This window comes from Hemiscyllium ocellatum, chromosome 7 (genome assembly GCF_020745735.1).
Source record: "Hemiscyllium ocellatum isolate sHemOce1 chromosome 7, sHemOce1.pat.X.cur, whole genome shotgun sequence".
Classification (NCBI taxonomy): Eukaryota; Metazoa; Chordata; class Chondrichthyes; order Orectolobiformes; family Hemiscylliidae; genus Hemiscyllium; species Hemiscyllium ocellatum.
In genome coordinates this window covers 7,651,190-7,671,690 of record NC_083407.1, presented here as the reverse complement: position 1 = coordinate 7,671,690, position 20,501 = coordinate 7,651,190, and the positions used below count along the sequence as shown (strand labels likewise).

The 20,501-nt window shown below is 43.9% G+C and overlaps 1 protein-coding gene across 1 annotated transcript in view; it reads left to right on the top strand.

The window, feature by feature from the left end:
- Nucleotides 1–20,501, top strand: part of pnkd (PNKD metallo-beta-lactamase domain containing) — a 59,191-nt gene that overhangs the window by 24,415 nt on the left and 14,275 nt on the right. Inside the window, exons 5-6 of the mRNA XM_060827791.1 lie at nt 225–317; nt 12,030–12,193. Of these exons, the coding sequence (XP_060683774.1) occupies nt 225–317; nt 12,030–12,193 (257 nt within the window). The remainder of the gene's footprint in view (nt 1–224; nt 318–12,029; nt 12,194–20,501) is intronic.

Below are 20,501 nucleotides of genomic sequence, written 5' to 3'. Positions count from 1 at the left end.
GTGAATGGGGGAGCTGTCAAACTCGTTTCAGATTATTTACTTCTGTTTGCTTGTTTGACTCCCTCGAAGACACAGATGTTAGGTCATAGAGTCCACCAGGGAGATTCTGACAGCCGTGGTCCAATCCTGTATACCCATTGTTACCCTTTATTCATTTAATACAAACATTACCAATATCTGGGCTATATTTGATCTACCTTGTTTCCTCTTTTTGTTTTGTGTAGGGATCACAGTGGTGGGAACAAGGTACTGAAGAAAATCTACAAATCTTGTAGGGTGTATGGTACATCCAGAGATAACATTCCTGGACTCACAAAGTAAGTTGTGTGCATGTGTATTTGGGGACCAGAAAGGGAGATGGGTAACATTTATGGAGCATAAAAAAAAAAGCATGTTTTATATGTGTGGAGCCAGAGTGATTGAGTTCAGTCCTAAGCTGCTGATTAAGCACTACTTACTATCCATTGACAAGTCTCAATTATTTTGTCTTTTGTGCCATCACTCAGTAATGCCTGGCGAGAGAATTTACAGGCCTATGGGGGGGACGGGGGTGGAAGTCACAAGTTGAGATGTTCCAGCGCACTGTCACTTAACTGCTACTACTATCCCTTTGTCTTTTGTTAACTCCAGACTTATACGAACGTATAAATTAGGAGCTGGACATTGGCCACTTGGTCCCTGGAGCTGGCTGTGCCATTCTGTAAATTCACAGCTGGTCTGATTACACCACAGTCCCAATAACTTTTGCCCCAACCCCTTGCTTATCAATAATCTCTCCACATCTGTCTCAAAAACATCCAATGATTCTGCTTCCAATGCTGAGAGTTCCAAAGACTGTCATCATTCTGTGAGGGAAGAAAACATTGTCCCATCACTGAGACAGCATCTCAGATGGCTAATCAGATTAGTCATGGTCACATTGAATGGTTTTTTTTTCCCAATCACGGGATGAAGGTGTTGCTGGCCAGGCATCATTTATTACCCAGAGGGCAGTTAAGAGTCAACCACCTTGCTGTAGGTCTGGAGTCCCATGTAGACCAGACCAGGTAAGGATGGCAGTTTCCTTCCCTCAAGAACATTAGTGAACCAGCTGGGTTTTTTCCAATAATCGACCATGGATTCATGGTCACTATTAGATTCTTAATTCCAGATATTTTATTGAATTCAAATTCCACCATCTGCTGTGGCAGGGTTCAAACCCGGGTTCCCAGAAACTTACCTGGGTCTCGGGATTAACAGTACAGCGATAATCCCACTCAGCCATCACCTCCCCCTGGTGGAGCAGGTTTGAAAGGCCAAATAGACCCCAGGTCCTATGTTTCTAGGGACACAAGGCTGTCGTTAATCCTTTTCCACCTCTCAGTTTGAGAGTGAGAAGCTGGAATATTGCTGATATTACAGCAATATTCCTGCAATATTACATTCGCGATTTTGGGTCCCATATCTGAGCATGAACGTACTGGTCCTGGAGTGGGTCCAGAGGTGGTTCATGAGAATGGTCCCAGGAATGAAAGGCTTAACATTGAGGACTCTGGGTCTATACTCAATGAAGTTTAGAAGGATGAAGGGGGATCTAACGGAAACTTGCAGAATACAGAAAGGCCTGGATAGCGTTGACTTTGGGAAAATGATTCCATTGGTAGGAGAGACTAAAACCTGAGGGCACAGCATTCGAGTAGAGGGAAGACCCTTTAGAACAGAGGTCAGGAGAAACCTCTTCAGCCAGAGAGTGGGGATTCTGTGGAATTCATTGTCACAGACGGCTGTGGGGGCCAGGTCATTGAGTATATTTAAGACTGAGATAGATAGATGGATCAAAGGTTATGGGGAGAAGGTGGGAGAGTGGGATTGAAACATTTATCAGCCATAATTGAATGGTGGACCAGACTTGATGGGCCGAATTGCCTAATTTCTACTCTTGTGTCTTATAATTAAGTCATGGTTACATCAGATCTCCATTTTTCCCTCATTGACTGAACTTTTAGTGTTATCCTGAACCGATGATTGGTATTTAGGTTTGCTACCTAAAATTAACAATGGACTCTGCGCCATACACCTTGGTCACAGTTGTTAAAAGCCAAGAATAAATACACTTGGAAAACGTTCTTTACCTCAGCACTTCATCAGTGAGACCATTGAAAGGTCAGGAGTGGATGACAATGCTAGAAAGCTCGACTCCATCTGCACGTCCTCTGATCATGGAATAATTGTGACAGCCTTCAGCAGGAACTTTGGCTTAGATTGGCAAATTGGAGAAAGTGAGGACTACAGATGTTGGAGATCAGAGTTGAAAAGGGTGGTGCTGGAGAAGCACAGCAGGTCAGGCAGCATCCGAGGAGCAGGAAAGTCGACATTTTGGGCATAAGTCCTTCATCAGGAATGATTACTGATGAAGGGCATATGTCTGAAACGTCAACTCTCCTGCACCTCGAATGCTGCCTGACCTGCTGTGCTTTTCCAGCACCACCCTTTTCAACTTGGATTGGCAAATGGCGGTTGACAGGCATAGCATGGAAATGCTAATTAATGACCATCTCAGACCAGATATCTCTTCTAGCCTTTAACATAAGCACCCTAATCAAATCCCCAGATGTCAGCACTGAGCAGGACTGTAACCTGTCAGGACTGTGGCCAGTGCAAGACAGAAGCTGGTGACTTGTTATGTCAGCTGTCACCTCTCTAACATCTAACCAGTCATCTCAAAGCTGTAGGACAGCAGTATAATGGGACACTGTCTGTCCAGGCTGACCTTTCTTCTTCCACACTTTGACATTGATACCATTCCAAAACTCTGCCCCCAATATCCTAAAGTGCACTAAGCCAATTCACTCCTCATCCCCTGTGCTCTCAAAGCTGCACTGGCTACCCTTACAGCAGCGTTTAAGTTTTAAAATATTAATTGTCTTCAAATCTCTCTGTAGCATCACACCTGCATCAGTAGTAGACTCACCATCGTTTGGGCATTTAAATGGTAATTGGATAAACATATGGATGATAATGGAATAGTGTAGGGCTTCAGATTTGGTTTCACAGGTTAGTACAATATCGTGGGGAGAAGGGTCTGTACTGCACTGTAATGTTCTATGTTCTGTTCGATGTTTCTGTTACAGCCTCCCTCTTCCTGACATCTCTGCTCCTCCATTTCTAGCCTTTTGAGCAGCCCCTGATTTCAGTCGGTCCCACATGAACAATGGTACCTGCAGCTACCTGTACCCTCAGCACCTGCAGAAATCCCTCCTTCTGCAGAACCTTGCTTCAAAGCTTTAATCATTTTGCCCACTATCAGCTTGTATGGTTCACTAAATACTTTTGTTTCGTAATCTTTCCGTGACATGTCTGGAAACCATTTATTACGTTAAGGAAGCTATGTAAATGTAGAAACTAGGAGCAGGAGTAGGCCATTCGACCCTTCAAGTCTGCTCTGCCTTTCAGTATGATCATGCCTCTATCTCAACACTGTCGTCCTGCTTTCTCTCCTTGATGCCTTTAAAATGGAAATATTTAGATCTTCCCTGAATATTTTCATCAGTTGGCATTCCACAGATAGCTCTGGTAGGGAATACTACAGGTTCACTACCCCTCTGAGCCTGGGTGGGATGCTGTTTGGATGGGCCGAATCACCTGCTTCCACGCTGCAGGGGTTCTACAACAGGATGTGGGCATTGGCCTTCCCTAGTTACCCTGAAGAAGATGCTTGTTGAAGAATAAATATTATCCCAGAACAGAGGGGAAGACTCCTCATTCCTCTAGTGCAGAAGGTACTCAGGCCTTGCGGTTTATGACTCGTGCCAAAGACAGCACTGTTGAGCATGCAGCACCCTCACTGCGGGTATGTTAGCATCAATTTAGTTTTTTTTTAATTCTTCCATGGGATTTACATGCTGCTGGCAAGGAGAATTTATTGCCTATCCCTAATTGCTCCTGAACAAAGTGGCTGAGTTGGCCACATCAGAGTGTTGTTAAGTGTAAATCACGTTGCTGTGCATGTGGAATCATGTGTAGGCCAGACCAAGTGAGGATGGCAGATTTCCTTCCCCTAAAAGGACATTAAATGAGTCAGATGGTCGTTGTCACCAAGACTAGTTTTATGTTCCTGATTTGTGAGTTGAATCTAAATTCCACCAGTTGCCATGGTGGGATTTGGCCCCATACTCCCAGAGTAATGGCCTGACTCTCCAGATTGCTAGTCCAGACATTACCAGTGTGCCACTGTCTTTTCCCCAAACTTTGGTGTGAGCCTGGCTTGATTTGATATGAGGACACCATACCTCTGATGGAGAGTTAGTTATGCTACATTTGTGCTAAAAGCATAAACGCTCAAATCTCAGGAGTCTGGTGCACACACGATGGGCAGAATGACTGTTTTCTATGCCACAACTGTTTTGAGATTCTGTGTTCTTGAATCCATGACCTTTACAGTCAAGGGAAACTATTGCTGATATAATTCCTCCCCCAAATCTGCCTTTTCTATCACAGGATCTGACTTGATCTGTGTTTTCAATATTTACCAGTTTGGAGAATGCATTTGATCTTGACTAGTCTATATTCTGGCTCACGTATTTGAATTCCTCTTTATAAATGATCTGTTTTCTGTAAACTGCTTGCCCTGGGGCTGGGAGGGGACCCAAGGGAGTGTCCTGTTGAAACTAAACATGAAATTCTAATGTGGGGAGAAGGCAAATTCAACTTTTGCCCTTTTCCCATTGTCCCTCCCACCCCTTCCAAACTAAGTGCATTGTATACAATTGAGCAATTAACTTGCAATGTGGCATTCAGAACACCAGTGTGGGGGAGGGAGTTGTCCAAAAAATGTGTTTTATTATCAACTTATTTGTGTTGCCCAAGACTTCATGTATTGTGCTCCCAGTATTGCTCTAAATTGGGTGTTTCATTCTCTTGACTATTAAAAACTGACTATCCCATATGTTTTATTGAACCTGCCATTCTGGTTTCTGTCACTGATCTTTTCCACACCAGTTACTTTATTAAATAACCAATTTTAGACTGAAAAATCTATTAACTTTCCCATTCTATTTCCACATCCTTTCTCTGATCAGTCACTAGAATTCCAACTTTAACCTGCTCAATAATTGAGCTTTCACAGCCTTCTGAAGTAGAAAATTCCAAAGATTCACCACCCTCTGGGTGAAGAGATTCCTCCTCCTCTCAACCTTAAATGGTCTACCCCCCCCCCCCCCCCGTCCTGAGGCTGTTCCATCATTCTAGATTCACCAGTCAGGGGAGACATCCAGTTCTCATCTACGCTGTCTCACCTTATTAGAATTCTTAATGAATCATAGAATCCTTACAGTGTGAAAACAGGCCATTTGGCCCAACAAGTCCACTCCGATCCTCCAAAGAGTAACCCACCCGGACCATTTCCCTACTCTACTGCTCTACATTTTTCCTGACTAATGCACCTAACCTACACATCCCTGAACACCATGGGCAATTTAGCATGGCCAATTCACCTAACCTGCACATGTTTGAAATGTGGGAGGAAACCCACACAGACACAGGGAGAATGTGCAAACTCCACACAGACAATCACATGAGGCTGGAATTGAACCTGGGTCCCTGGCGCCGTGAGGCAGCAGTGCTAACCACTGAGCCACTGTGGTAGGCATCAAGTCAGTCATCTCTCCTTTGAAACTCCTAGAGAATACAGACCTAGTTCCTTCAATTTCTCACTTTCGTATTAATATTCTGTTCCACAAATGAGTCTGGTGAAACTTCGTTACATTCAGTCTATGGCAAGTATGTCCTCCCTTGGATAAGGGTACCCAAGATTTTACCCAATTCATCCAGATTAGTTCTCACAAAAGCTCTATACAACTGCAGAAAGCCACTTGTACAAATATACTCACATGCCCTAGTGGTTGGGGCCAAAATACTGTTTAAAAACTGAACAAGCTGCTGATGCTGTAAATCAGAGACAAAAACAGAAGTTGCTGGGAACAGCTCAGCAGGTTTGGCAGCATGCTGCACTTTTCCCAGCAATTTCTCTTCTTGTCTCCAATATCCCACTTGTCCAATTGCTGACTGCAACTGCCTGCTGAAGTTTAGTGTCTCACATTCTAGGAGAAAGTGAGGACTGCAGAAGCTGGAGATCAGAGCTGAAAAATGTGTTGCTGGAAAAGTGCAGCAGGTCAGGCAGTATCCAAGGAACAGGAGATTCAATGTTTCGGGCATGAGCCCTTCTTCAGGAATCCTGAAGAAGGGCTCATGCCCGAAACTTCGAATCTCCTGTTCCTTGGATGCTGCCTGACCTGCTGCACTTTTCCAGCAACACATTTTGTCTCACATTCTAGTTCCCTTACACAACGTGCACTTCCTAGCCCCTGTCCATATCAGAAATATTCAGCCTTGCTTTTTCTATCAAAATGGACAGTTTTGTATGTGCACTATATTCTGTCTGCTGTGATGTTACCCAGTTGCTTAACACGTCTAAATCCCTGTGAAGTTTCCTTTTCATCCTCCTCCAACTTAACCCTAGTTTTGAATCTTGGAAATGTTATATTTAGTCCTCACATCAAGATTGTGAATGGCTGTGGCCCAGACATTAATTCTTAAAACATGTACTCTATTAGTAACTGCCTTCCATCCTGAGAATGGCCACTGTTTATTCTCACTGTTTTCTCCTGTTAATCAGTTCTCAATCCACAGTAAGCTGTAGCAACCCCATGCAATCTCATTCTATTTACTACTGTTCCACTGTTAAGTGGAATCTTAACAGTAGCCTTCTGAAAATCCGAATGCACCACTTTCCTTTACTTGTGTTACAAATAACATCTTCAAATGGTCTTGACAATTTCATCAAACACTCTTTCCCTATCAAAAATCCATGTTGACTCTGCCCAGTCAGATTAATATTTACTAAGTTACCACAGCCTCCAGCATTTCCCCATTTCTGGCCCCACAATAACAGGTAGGGCTTCACAGTGTACCACCTTGCTACAACCAGTCGGGAAGCCCAGACTGAAGGATTCTTGGCTGCCAGTCAAACAACCTCCATTCTCATTCTCTACGATTCAGTGAATGCACCCCCCTGTGCTTTTTCTGCAAATAGAGCTAAGATTAATTTGTGCTGGGGTGGGTGAGATCCAGCAAAGATCCTTCAACACCATTTCTGTACGTCAATCTCAGTTTAATCATCTGTGCGTCCATCTACCCCCTGGTGAGAGCCAGTGTCAGTATCGGGGGTGTTTACTTGCAGCTGTGGCCTGTTCCAAATCCACACCAGTTCCCAAAGGATTTCTTGAAAAATCTGATCGGGCTTGGGGATGTTGTGTTGTGCTCAGTTTTGAGCATTGTATTTGAAGGAAGGGCGTAGACAAAATTTATCCAGTTTTCCAGAGATACAAGGAATTATAGTTACATAGGAGGCTAGAGCATCTGGATTTGTTTTCCTTGCAGCAGAGAGGTTAATCAGGCGAGATTTAATAGAGCTGTTCCAAATCATAAAAGGTTTCAGTAGAGTAAATAAATAAATACCATCTCTTTACTCTCTCCATTTTAAAAGGGAGATTAGATCACTTAATTTGTTCATTTTGCTAATAAAAAGCCTTGAATTAGCTCCTTAATACGAGCCTCCATTTTGACCAAGGTATACCATTAGGCAAGACTGCTAATGAATAATATCTGATTGTATTAAACTTTAATCACTTATTGTGGTTCTGTTCGCCGAGCTGGGAATTTGTGTTGCAGACGTTTCATCCCCTGTCTAGGTGACATCCTCAGTGCTTGGAAGCCTCCTGTGAAGCGCTTCTGTGATCTTTCCTCCAGCATTTGTAGTGGTTTGAATCTGCCGCTTCCGGTTGTCAGTTCCAGCTGTCCCTTGCAGTGGTCGGTATATTGGGTCCAGGTCAATGTGCTTATTGATTTGAATCTTATTCTGAATGTGCTTATTCTGAAAGATCACAGAAGCGCTTCACAGGAGGCTCCCAAGCACTGAGGCTGTCACCTAGACAGGGGACGAAACGTCTGCAACACAAATTCCCAGCTCGGCGAACAGAACCACAACAACGAGCACCCGAGCTACAAATCTTTCCGTAAACTTTTAATCACTTAAGACAATACACGTGTCTAACAAGTTAAGAGCTATTTTATTAGTGAATTAAAGAAATAAATTATGTTTCTAGAGATACAAGATAGACTCTGGACATCACACAGCAAAAGCTGTTCAGCTGTTGTGGTAATGTGGCCTCACAATACACAACTGTTATCAGGAGGATAGTTTTTCTCTCTAATTCTTTGCAAGTTTTCCCTGGATAAGAGCTTTCACTTTGTTTAATATTTTATAGATTTTTTTTGTCATATGATAAGTGTGTGTGTTTTTTTTTGTTTGAAATACATTTCAGCCCCTTCTGGATTATGTTCCATTACCACAACCAAACTGCAGAAATAAAACACATGATTTATCTTTCACTCTGGGAGTGACTTGTTCAGTATTAATATCAACTGAGCTCATCCAGTAGCATTAGACTTTTCCTGATTTTCCCTGTTTGACTGGGTGCAGATAGATTGGCATTCCTGCTGTGCAGCTCTTAATATAATGCTGCTAATGTCATTTCATATCCTTCCCCACTGAGTGAAGTGATGACTGTTAAGTGTCCTCTGATATTTAATCATGACTTCCAACTCCAATATCTTAGTATGTCAGTGAGAATGATGAGTTCTGATGCATGTTTTTTAAGTCTCCAGAGCCCCTCCCCCTCTCTCTCTTTGTCTGTCTGTCTGTCTGTCTGTCTCTCTCTCTCTCTCTCTCTCTCTCTCTCTCTCTCCCCCACTGTCTCCAATTGTACAAATACTGACCTCGAGCACATTTTTGATTTGCTTTCTGTCAAAAGTCTCTTTTTTATTGCATTAACTATGTTTTCAACAAATGGTTGAAGATTATGGACATGATTTCCCATTGTGCTTCTTGCATTCCTAACATCAGTTCTGCAAGAACAACTTCCCTTCTGTTTACGAATGGTATTGCTGTTTCTACCTGCAGAATGATGTACTGTAAACCAGTATTTCGATGGCTTTGGCTCACTTCCACTTCTTGTTTGAGCTTTTTGTCAACAAATGCATTTATATCATGAAATGTGGTCTCTCCTCTTGAACAAAACAGACTAAATTCTTGAAATTCCCCAGGAAAGTGATCGAGTTACCCTCTGTATTGTTCAGAGATGGACACTTTTATCACTGTGCTCCTTGCAGAATTAACTTCTACCATGGGCTCACTTCCACCAGCGACAGGGAGCATCATTAACCACAGGAACACAGATTTAGATCATTGGCAAAAGAACAGATATGGAGACATTTCTTGTGCATTCTAGTGCTGTCAGAATCCTCAACAGTCCGCCCCGTGGGGGAGGATGATTGTAAGCTGTTGGCAGCATTGTGTTAAGATGTATGTGGGAGGAGCATAAACCAACTGCACCCAGGCAGGCAATTTTGGAAAATCAGGCAATGTCTGATACTATTGTTCAGAATCCTACAGCACAGAGACAGGCCCTTTGACCGAAACTGATCCGTGTTGACCAAAACATCTATCCAGGCTAACCCCATTTCCCTGCACTTGGCCCATATCCTTCTAAACCTTTCATATCCATGTATTTGTCCAGATGCCTTTTAAATGTTACTAATGTACCTGCCTGAACCACTTCCACTGGCAGCTCGTTCCATACGCGTACCACCCTCTGCGTTAAAAGAAAATTGCTTTCGGGTTCCCTTTTATTCTTTCCCCTTTAACCTTAACCCGATGCCCTCTAGTCCTCAATTCCCTAACCTGGGAAAAAGACTGAGCGTATTCACTGTATTCATGCTTCTCATGATCTTATACACTTCTATAAAATTCCCCCTCAGTCTCCCTATGCTCTGAAGAAAAAGTCCCAGCTTGTCCAACCTCTCCCTATAACTCAGATCCTTGAGACCTGGCAATATCCTTGTAAATATCCTAGTGGGCGGCACAGTGGCACAGTGGTTAGCACTGCTGCCTCACAGCGCCTGTAGACCCGGGTTCAATTCCCGACTCAGGCGACTGACTGTGTGGAGTTTGCACGTTCTCCCCGTGTCTGCGTGGGTTTCCTCCGGGTGCTCCGGTTTCCTCCCACAGTCCAAAGATGTGCGGGTCAGGTGAATTGGCCAAGCTAAATTGCCCGTAGTGTTAGGTAAGGGGTAAATGTAGGGGTATGGGTGGGTTGCGTTTCGGCGGGTCGGTGTGGACTTGTTGGGCCGAAGGGCCTGTTTCCACACTGTAAGTCTAATCTAAGTCTAATCTAATCTAATCTAAATTTCTTCCACACTCTTTCCAGTTTAATAACATCCTTCCTGTAGCAGGGTGACTGAAACTTAACACAATACTCCAAGTGCAGCCTCACCAACATCCTGTACAACTGCAATATAACTTCCCAATTTCTGTACTCACTGCCTTGACTGATGAAGGCCAGTGCGCCAAAAGCCCCCTTCACTGCCCTGTCTACCTGGGACTCCACTTTCAGAGAACCGTGCACCTGAACTTCAAGGTCCCTCTGTTCCACTACACTCCTTAAGGCCCTACCATTCACTATGAAACTCCTGCCTTGATTTGACTTTCCAAAATGCAAGACCTCATACTTATCTATATTAAACTCCATTTGCCATTTCTCAGCCCACTTCCCCAGCTGATAAAGGTCCTGCTGCAATTTCTGAGAACCTTCCTCACTGTCCACAATACCGTCTATTTTAGTGCCATCAGCAAACTTCCTAATCATGCCTTGTACATTCTCATCCAAATCATTGATATAGGCAGCAAACAGTAATGGACCCAGCACCGACCCCTGAGGCACTCCACTAGTCACAGGCCTCCAGTCCGACAAACATCCTTCCTCTATTACCCTCTACTTCCTACCATTAAGCCAATTGTGTATCCAGTTTGCCAGCTCCCCCTGGATTCCATGTGATGATGTTCTGTCAAGTGCCAATTTCTATTCCAATTTTGTAAGTTCGTATATCTCGCTCTCTTGCTCTCTCTCTCGTACTTCTGTCCTGCTGACTCCCACCCCGTGCACAGTGAGCATCCCCAAGCGCTCGCACTCGCCCTCTCAACTCTCTATCTTATTCTCACTTGCTGTCTGTTCTTTTGCTCATCCTTGGCCCCTCTCCCTCCATCTCTTTCTCTCTGGCTCTCACTCACTCTCTCATTCATCACCCATTTTCTCTCCCCCTTTTTCAGTTTCTTTCCCTCACACAGACTTTCCCTGCTCTGTATTGCCACCTGCAGTGTCTGACTGACCCTCTCCCTTTTTGTGCAGCTTTCTGCCTGCTCTCACACCCGCCTTGCTGAATGACAGCTTTTTTTTATAATCCCTGAGGAAGAGTTGAATGGTCTTTGTGAACAGAAATATTTCCTGTGTTCCAGCAGTCGGTCCAACATTCCTCTTAAATTGAGAACCCAATTAAGTTATCATTCAGAGTGGTGGAGTTGTTTATTCAGGGTGCCCTTTTGTGGCCCCACAGGTTTAGGGGGGATTTCTGTGAAGAATGCTGTACAAACAGCCGTGCAGAAATGTGTTAGTCATTCATAAACAGACTGAACTGGGGAAACAATTCTCCTTCTGTCTAGACTGTTCCATTAGTTTTGAATTTGGCGGGCAAAATATCTTTCCAGTTTCTTTCAATAAAGTGTTTGTTCAGTGTTGTGAATGATGAGTGCTGGAGTGTGCAACAATCTCCTAAACATTCCCAGGACAGGGGCAGCATGGGGTTAGACACAGAGTAAAGGTCACTTTACACTGTCCCCATCAAACACTCCAGGACAGGGGCAGCAAGTGGTTAGATACAGAGTAAAGTTCTCTCTATGCTGTCTCCATGAAACACAGCAATTACAGCATGCAATTGAATACCAAGTTAATCCCCCCGCCCTCCCCCAAGTATTGCCAAAGAAAAGTAATTGAAGCATCAAGTTGTAGCCAGTAACCTAAGTGTTTGGGGAGATGGTGTTATCCTGCAGCTTGAGATTAATGTTTGACTTTGTTTTAATTTCCCCTCCTGCTCTTCAGTCCCATTCTAGATAAAGAGACGATCAAAGTGGGAAACTTGCGATTTCATGCCTTCTTAACCCCTGGTCATACAGTGGGTCATGTGATCTACGTCTTGGAGGGAAACCTTCCCAGCATTCCTGCTTGCCTCTTCTCTGGTGACTTGATTTTCCTCTCCGGCTGTGGTACGTACAGGGTCCCACCAGGAGCATCGCTCCCTTTCTGCTCATCACGTTTACGATGACTGTGTTTGCAGGTTATTTTTAATTTGCAGAAATTTACTTGTGTGGCGTATTATAGCACAGGAACAGACAATGTACCTCACCTTATTTATCCTAGAGTTTGTTCCATACTCCATTTCACTCGTCCTCCCCCTGCCAACCTCAGCCCATCCTATTAACAAATACATTAGTGAAGCCAAGGTATACAAGGTTCTGGGCCAAGTGCTGAAAAATGGGATTAGAATAGTTAGATGATTTGCTTTTGACCTGTGAGACTCAGTGGGCCAAAAGCTCTTTTTTTAGTGGTGTACACCTCAGACTATCCTTCTATTCCTTTCTCTAACATACTTATATCCACTTTCCCCAAAAAATGTATGGAGAAACACAATGGTTAGAGCACAGTAGGAGGCTGTACAGTTCATTGTCAGTGCAGGCAGTCTGCAAGTCCCCTTCACCTTGTCCCCCACTTTGTGGCTTTCTCCCTGTACCCCAACGATACTTTTCATTATAATTGCTCATTTACAAACACACTAATACAGTACCCCGATTATATTATTGATTAAATCTGCCACCACCACTTTCTCAGGCTACCTTCAATATTTAGATCTTTATCACTGTTACCTTGGAGAAATTCCATGCATTGGCATTTAAAATTTCCAGGATGTGTTGTTTTTAGATAATCTTCACGCATTTAGCTCAATGATCTTCAGTTGAAGTTTTATTACTTTACCATTACATTCTGCATATTAAAGGACAATTAAAAGGCAGGTTTTATTTTTAAAACACTGTGGGGAAAACAATGTTTAATATTCAGCAACTGTGTTAAAGCTTTTCTTTGATTACTAAGAACAGCATTTTCTTTTCTTAAAAAAAATTATTGATGTCAACGACTACTTTTGGGAGAGATTTCCAGATTCTCAGTGCTCTTTGGGTAAAGATGTTTCCCACGTATTCTCTGCTGAATTTATTAGTCACTGCTTTGCATTTGTGATGACTAGGTGTGCAGAAGCCTGCATGTGGCAACATCTCTGTCTACCACACGAAACTCCTTCACCATCTTAAAACTTCTATCCAGCACCAGAAGGCATCATCTCAGTGTAGGAGTCGCCCGTTGAAAACAGATGAGGAGGAATGTCTTCTGAGGGTAGTAAATTAGTGGAATTAGTCACTGCAAGGGGCTGCTGATGCTGGGTTGTTAAATGCATTCAAGAGAGAGAAAAACAGACTTTTAATCAGTAAGGGAAACAAGGGTTGTGGGGACCAGCAGGAAAGTGGAGTTGAGGGTTATCAGATCAGCCATGATTTCATTGAATGGCAGAGCAGATTCGATGGGCCAAATGGCCTACTTCTCCTCGTACATCTTATTGTCCTGTTCGGTTACAATGAACATTTTATTTTTCATTTGATTTCAGCCATTATCTAAATGTGGCATTGGCACGCTCTGCTGTAGTGCTGGTGCAGAGACCTGAGCTCTGATTAGAATTCCTACAGTGTGAAAATAGGTTCTTCGGGCTAAATCCACACCGACCCTTTGAAGAGTAGCCCACTCAGACCTATTCCCTATCCTATATTAACTCCTGACTAATACACCTAACCTATACATCCCTGGACACAATGGGCAATTTATCATGGCAAATTCACCTAACCAGCACATCTTTAGACTGTGGGAGGAAACCGGAATACTCCAGAGGAAAGCCACGCAGACACTGGGAGAACGTGCAAACTCCACTCAGACAGTCCCCTGAGGCTGAAATCGAACCCGGATCTCTGGCGCTGTGAAACAACCGTGCTAATCACAGAGCCACCACTCCAGATCAGACAACTGCTCCTCTAACAGGCTTGACTGCAGGAGGTTAGATGAGAAGGGTAGGTTTGGGATGTAGGGGTGAAGAACAATCCAAATGCTGCTCAGTGCAGGTCATGTCATATTCAACGTCCCCTGCTCCACCACAGCTGAACAGCACACTTATCCGGACTCTCTCAGAAACAAAACCGAGTTTAACACTGTGGTAAAATGGGGTCTGTGACTGGAGAGCTCCATACAGTCAACCATCACTGAAAGCCCAAGACACATTGGTCTCCCTCAAAGGCACCAATCAGAGTTGAACTGGAGTAAGTTTTTTTTTAATTTGTTCATTCATGGGGTGAGGTCATCACTGGCTAAGCAGCATTTATTGGAGCAGGACAATTGGGAGTTTCAGGCAAAAGCCCTTCCTGATGAAGGGCCTTTACCCAAAATGTCGATTCTCCTGCTCCTCGGATGCTGCCTGACCTGCTGTGCTTTTCCAGCACCACTCTCAACTCTGACCTTCAGCATCTGTAATCCTCACTTTCTCCTAAGCAGCATTTATTACCCATCCCGAATTATCCAGAGAGCTGTAAGAGTCAACCACGTTGCTGTGGGTCTGGGGTTACTCGGGTAAAGTTGGTAGTTTCCTTTCCTAAAAAACATAAGGGAACCAGGTAGGTTTTTCCAACAATTGATAATGGATTCATGGTCGTCGTTTGACGCTTAGTTCCAGATTTTTTAAATTCAAATTCCACCACCTGGTGGGATTTGAACCTGGGTCCTAGAACATTACCTGGGTCTCTAGATTAACAGTCCACTGAGGCCGTCACCTCCCCATAAGACCAACTGATCCATTGAACCTGTATCAATTACAGTGATGTTATTAACACTGCCTGTACTATCTGGGTGCCTTCTGATCTGCTGGGTGATACAAATATGTGGAGGCATCTTTATTTCGCTTAAGAGATCAACTCTGGGATATAGATTTAGAGTCATAGAGATGTACAGCATGGAAACAGACCATTCAGTCCAACCCGTCCATGCCGACCAGATATCCCAATCCAATCTAGTCCCACCTGCCAGCACCCGGCCCATATCCCTCCAAACCCATCCAAAAGCCTCTGAAATGTTGCAATTGTACCAGCTTCCACCACTTCCTCTGGCAGCTCATTCCATACCCGTACAACCCTCTGCATGAAAAAGTTGTCCCTTCAGTCTCTTTTATATCTTTCCCCTCTCGCCTTAAACCTATGCCCCCTAGTTCTGGACTCCCCGATCCCAGGGAAAAGACTTAGTCTATTTATCCTATCCATGCCCCTCATTATTTTTTATACCTCTATAAGGTCACCCCTCAGCCTCCGACGCTCCAGGGAAAACAGCCTCCGACGCTCCAGGGAAAACAGCCCCAGCCTGTTCAGCCTCTCCCTGTAGCTCAGATCCTCCAATCCTGGCAACATCCTTGTAAATATTTTCTGAATCCTTTCAAGTTTCACAGCATCTTTCCAATAGGAAGGAGACCAGAATTGCACGCAATATTCCAACTGTGGCCTAACCAATGTCCTCTACAGCTGCAACATGACCTCCCAACTCCTGTACTCAATACTCTGACCAATAAAGGAAATCATACCAAATGCCTTCTTCACTATCCTATCTACCTGTGACTCCACTTTCAAGGAGCTATGAACCTGCACTCCAAGGTCTCTTTTGTTCAGCAACACTCCCTAGGACCTTACCATTAAGTGATAAGACCTGCTAAGATTGGCTTTCCCAAAATGCAGCACCTTACATTTATCTGAATTAAACTCCATCTGCCACTTCTCAGCCCATGGGTCCATCTGGTCCAGATCCTGTTGTAATCTGAGGTAACCCTCTTCGCTGTCCACTACACCTCCAATTTTGGTGTCATCTGCAAACTTACTAACTGTACCTCTTATGCTCACATCCAAGTCAGTTACGTAAATGACATAAAGTAGTGGACCCAGCACCGATCCTTGTGGCACTCCACTGGTCACAGGCCTCCAGTCTGAAAAACAACCCTCCACCACCACCCTCTGTCTTCTACCTTTGAGCCACTTCTGTAACCAAATGGCTAGTTCTCCCTTTATTCTGAGATCTAACCTTGCTAATCAGTCTCCCATAGGGAACCTTGTCGAACACCTTACTGAAATCCATATCGATCACATCTACTGCTCTGCCCTCGTCAATCTTCTTTGTTACTTCTTCAAAAAACTCAATCAAGTTTGTGAGACATGATCCCTGAATGGTTCCTGATGAAGGGCTCTGGCCCGAAACGTTGATTTTCCTGCTCCTTGGATGCTGCCTGACCTGCTGTGCTTTTCCAGCAACACATTTTCAGCTCTGATCTCCAGCATCTGCAGACCTCACTTTTTACTCTGTGCTTTTCCAGTACCACTCTAATCTCGATAAGAGTGTTGCCCCCCGGTGGCTGAACTTTGCATTGGTGAAACAAGGCTGTTAACTTAAAATTTAAACAACTTTTAGGATTAAGATTGAGCGGTTTTGGTTGTTCCCTTTTTGGATTGGAGAGGTTGAATGGCATTGTAGAAGTGTGGTCCTGGGGCTGTTGAAACTGAGAAAATAGGGAAGCAGGGGTGTAGGGTTAATGTTGCTGGACTAGTTATCAAAAACCCCAGGCTATTGTTCTAAAGACACGGCTTTGAATCCCACCATGAAAGTTTAATTCAATGAGAAGTCAGACTGGAATTAAAGCACAGCAGGTCGGGCAGCATCCAAGGAACAGGAGAGTTGACGTTTCGGGCATGATTCCTGAAGAAGGGCTCATGCCCGAAACGTCAACTCACCTGCTCCTTTGATGCTGCCCGACCTGCTGCGCTTTTCCAGCAACACATTTTCAGCTCTGATCTCCAGCATCTGCAGTCCTCACTTTCTCATCTAAGATTTTAACCTTCTGCGAATCCTCTTGCAAGGATGCCTTCCTTGAAGAAGCTCTCTTCCTCCCTTTCTCACTGCACACCTCAGGTCGCATTTCCAACGCATTTCCCCCAAGTCCCTCCTCCCTACCTTTTATCTTAGCCTGCTGGACACACTTTCCTCATTCCTGAAGAAGGGCTCATGCCCAGAACGTCGATTCTCCTGCTCCTTGGATGCTGCCTGACCTGCTGCGCTTTTCCAGCAACACATTTTCAGCTCTGATCTCCAGCATCTGCAGTCCTCACTTTCTCCTAGTCTGGAATTAAAAGCTAGCCCAGTGGTGACCATGTAACCATTGCAGATTGTATTAATAGTCCTTGTGGTTCACTAATGTCATTTAAAGAAGGAAATCTGCCATTCTCCCTCAGCTGGCTTACCAGTTATTTTAGAAATGTGGTTGATGCATGACTGTCTCCTGGTTGATTAGGGATGGGTAATAAATACTGGTCTAGTTAGCAATGCTGACATCCCGTGACAAAACCAAAACAAAAAGCACCATTTGGCCGATCGAGTATCCTACATGATAGCTGATCCACTTCCTCAATGCCATATTCACTCTCCCCATACCCCTACATATCTTTAGTGTCTATTTACCTATTTACTTGTTAAGTTTATTCAGCGACTTGGTCTCTACAGCCTTCTGTGACAGAGAATTCTGCAGGTTCACTGCTCTGAGTGAAGATATTCCTCATTCCAGTCTGAAATGCTCTAGCATCTACCTTGACATTGTGCACTGTGACCCTTCTCTGTATTTTAGTTTTGTTTTCTCCTTACTCTGTTAAACAGGTGAGGTTACATTTTTAAAAATGGGGGCAAGTGTGGTGGTTCAGAGCTATTGTTGCCTTACAGGACGATGGACCCCAAGTTTGATTCTAGCCTTGGGTGACCAACTGGGTTTCCTCCGGGTGCTCTGGTTTCCTCCTACAGTCTGAAGATGTGCAGGTTAGGAGGATTGGCCATGCTGAATTGTCTCTTAGTGTGTAGAGTTTTGCAGGCTAGGTGACTGAGAAAGACAAGCATGCTGTATGCTTTCTTTACCACCTTATCTCCTTGTATTGTCGCTTTCAGGGAGTTGTAGACTTCCAACCTACGATCCCTCTGTATCTCAGTGCTCCGAAGGATCCTATCATTTACTGTGTACTTTCCTCTTGCATTTGACCTCCCAAAATGCATCACCTCACACTTGTCAACCTGCCTTTTTTCCACCTAAATTTTCAAACTCCTCTCTATCCTGCTGTGTCTGCCCTCACTATTCCACAACTCCATCAATTTTCATGTCATCCACAAACTTGCTAATCAGACCCCCTACGTTTTCATCCTCATTACTTACATGTATTGTAAACAGTAGAGGTCCGATCACTGACCTTTGCAGAACATGACTGGTCACAGACCTCTGGTCAGAAAAGCAGATGCACCACAACTGTGCGCTCTGTTTTCTGCAAGCAAGACCGTTCTGTGTCCAATCGATCCCATGTGACTTAATCTGGACCAGCCGACCAAGATGGACCTTGTCAAATGCAGCCACTGCCCTACCCTCATCAATCATGATGTGGAGGTGCCAGTGTTGGACTGGGTGTACAAAGTTAAAAATCACACAACACCAGGTTACAGTCCAACAGGTTTATTTAGAAGCACTAGCTTTCAGCGCGCTGCTCCTTCATGTGTTTCTGGAGTATAAGATCGTAAGACACAGAATTTATAGCAAAGGTTTAAGGTGTGCTACAACTGAAATGATATATTGGAAAAAGTACCTGGATTGTTTGTTACGTCTCTCATTGTTTAGAATAGCCATGTTGACTTCAGTTCTTTCATATGTAAATCCCAGAACTTTTTTTAAAGTTACATTCTCAAGTGAACTTGAACAATAGGTGCCATGTCAGCCCAGGTAATGTATTGAAGGTGTGAGGTGCCCTGTGTGAGGCTGGCTGTGCCCCAATGTTCAGACTGATGCTATTTCTAAAAAAGGGATTTACAGACTCTTACATGGATTCATGGAGTTTTGGAGGAAAATAAAATGTAATTCTGCAAGTACAAGGTCACCCCACCTGGGTTCAGTTCCTACCCCGAGCAACTGTCTGCGGAGTTTATACATCTCCCTGTGCCTGCGTGGGTTTCCTCCGGTTTCCTCCCACAGTCCAAAGATGTGCAGGTTAGGTGAATTGGCCATGTTAAATTGCCCGTAGTGTTACGTAAAGGGTTAAATGTAGGGGAATGGGTCTGGATCGGTTGCTCTTTGGAGGGTCGGTGTGGACTTGTTGGGCCGAAGGGCCTGTTTCCAAACTGTAAGTTCACTTGCTGCTCCAACTGCAACCAACCCATGTGATCTGAGAGAAGCTGCAGGTCGACATGCTTCCTGTAGACATAGTTATCACTTCTCTATGATCTCCCACACCTCACAGGAAGAGACAACCACTCACCTAACTGCCATTACTAGCCCTCTAGTAACAGTTGGATTAAAAGAAAGGAAGTATTTCAACCTTGTTGCACCTTAATGCTGCTTGTCCTCTTCAGCAAAGCCTGACGCTCATCAAAGCCCACACTTTGACCTCACAGCCCCTCTCTAAAGTATCCATACCCACTCTAGCTTGCCTCCCTTTTATTTACTGCAGGTAGGTACGTCAAGCTCTTCCCAGAATCCTCACTACTGCCCTCTTTTTCCTGGTTGCTCTTTTTCCTGCTGAGCATGGACCCTCCATGATCCCCTTCTCCGCTGTGGTGAGCAAGCCAGTTCCTCCTAGAATTCTCCTCAGTTGCTTTTCACTACCATCTTCTGTTTTATCAATTCTGTTTCAGATTTTAAGGGGCCTGCATTTGTTTTCACTAATACCATAGCTTTCCATGTCATGGGTATGACATAAAAATAAATAAAAATAAATTCCTGATGCTTCTTATTGGAAGTAGCCTAAAGCTCTTCGGTGTTTATTCTGTCTGTTTGTAAAACTCTCCAAATGCAAACAAATGCCCTTTAGTACTTACAGATTCATAGTCATTGAGATGCACAGCACGGAAACAGACCCTTCATTCCAACTCATCCATGCTGACTAGATATCCCAACCCAATCTAGTCCAACCTGCCAGCACTTGGCCCATATCCCTCCAAACCCTTCCTATTCATATACCCAACCAGGAACTATTTCTCTCATACTGCTTTCAAAACATTTTGGCTTCAAACGTACAGTCAAGTTAATCTTTAAACCCCCTCATAAAAACAAACCAAAACCCACTAGTTCAAAAAACAAACTGTAAAATAAATGATATATTTTTTAAAAAGACCTCACACCTTATCACAAAGCTTTTGTGCTTTTATATTTTTTGCAAGTTTACTCTTATACACTCTTTTTTTTTATTCCTAGTCAATTTCTTGGTCTGCCTGCTTGAATTATAAACTGCTCCCAGTCCTCAGGCCTGCCACTTGTACTAGCAATTTTGTGACTCATCATTAGATCATAGGATCTAATACAATTTCTTTTGTTAACCAAGGTTGGGCCAGCTTTGCTATTGTGTTCTTTCATCCAAAAGGATTGTAGAATTG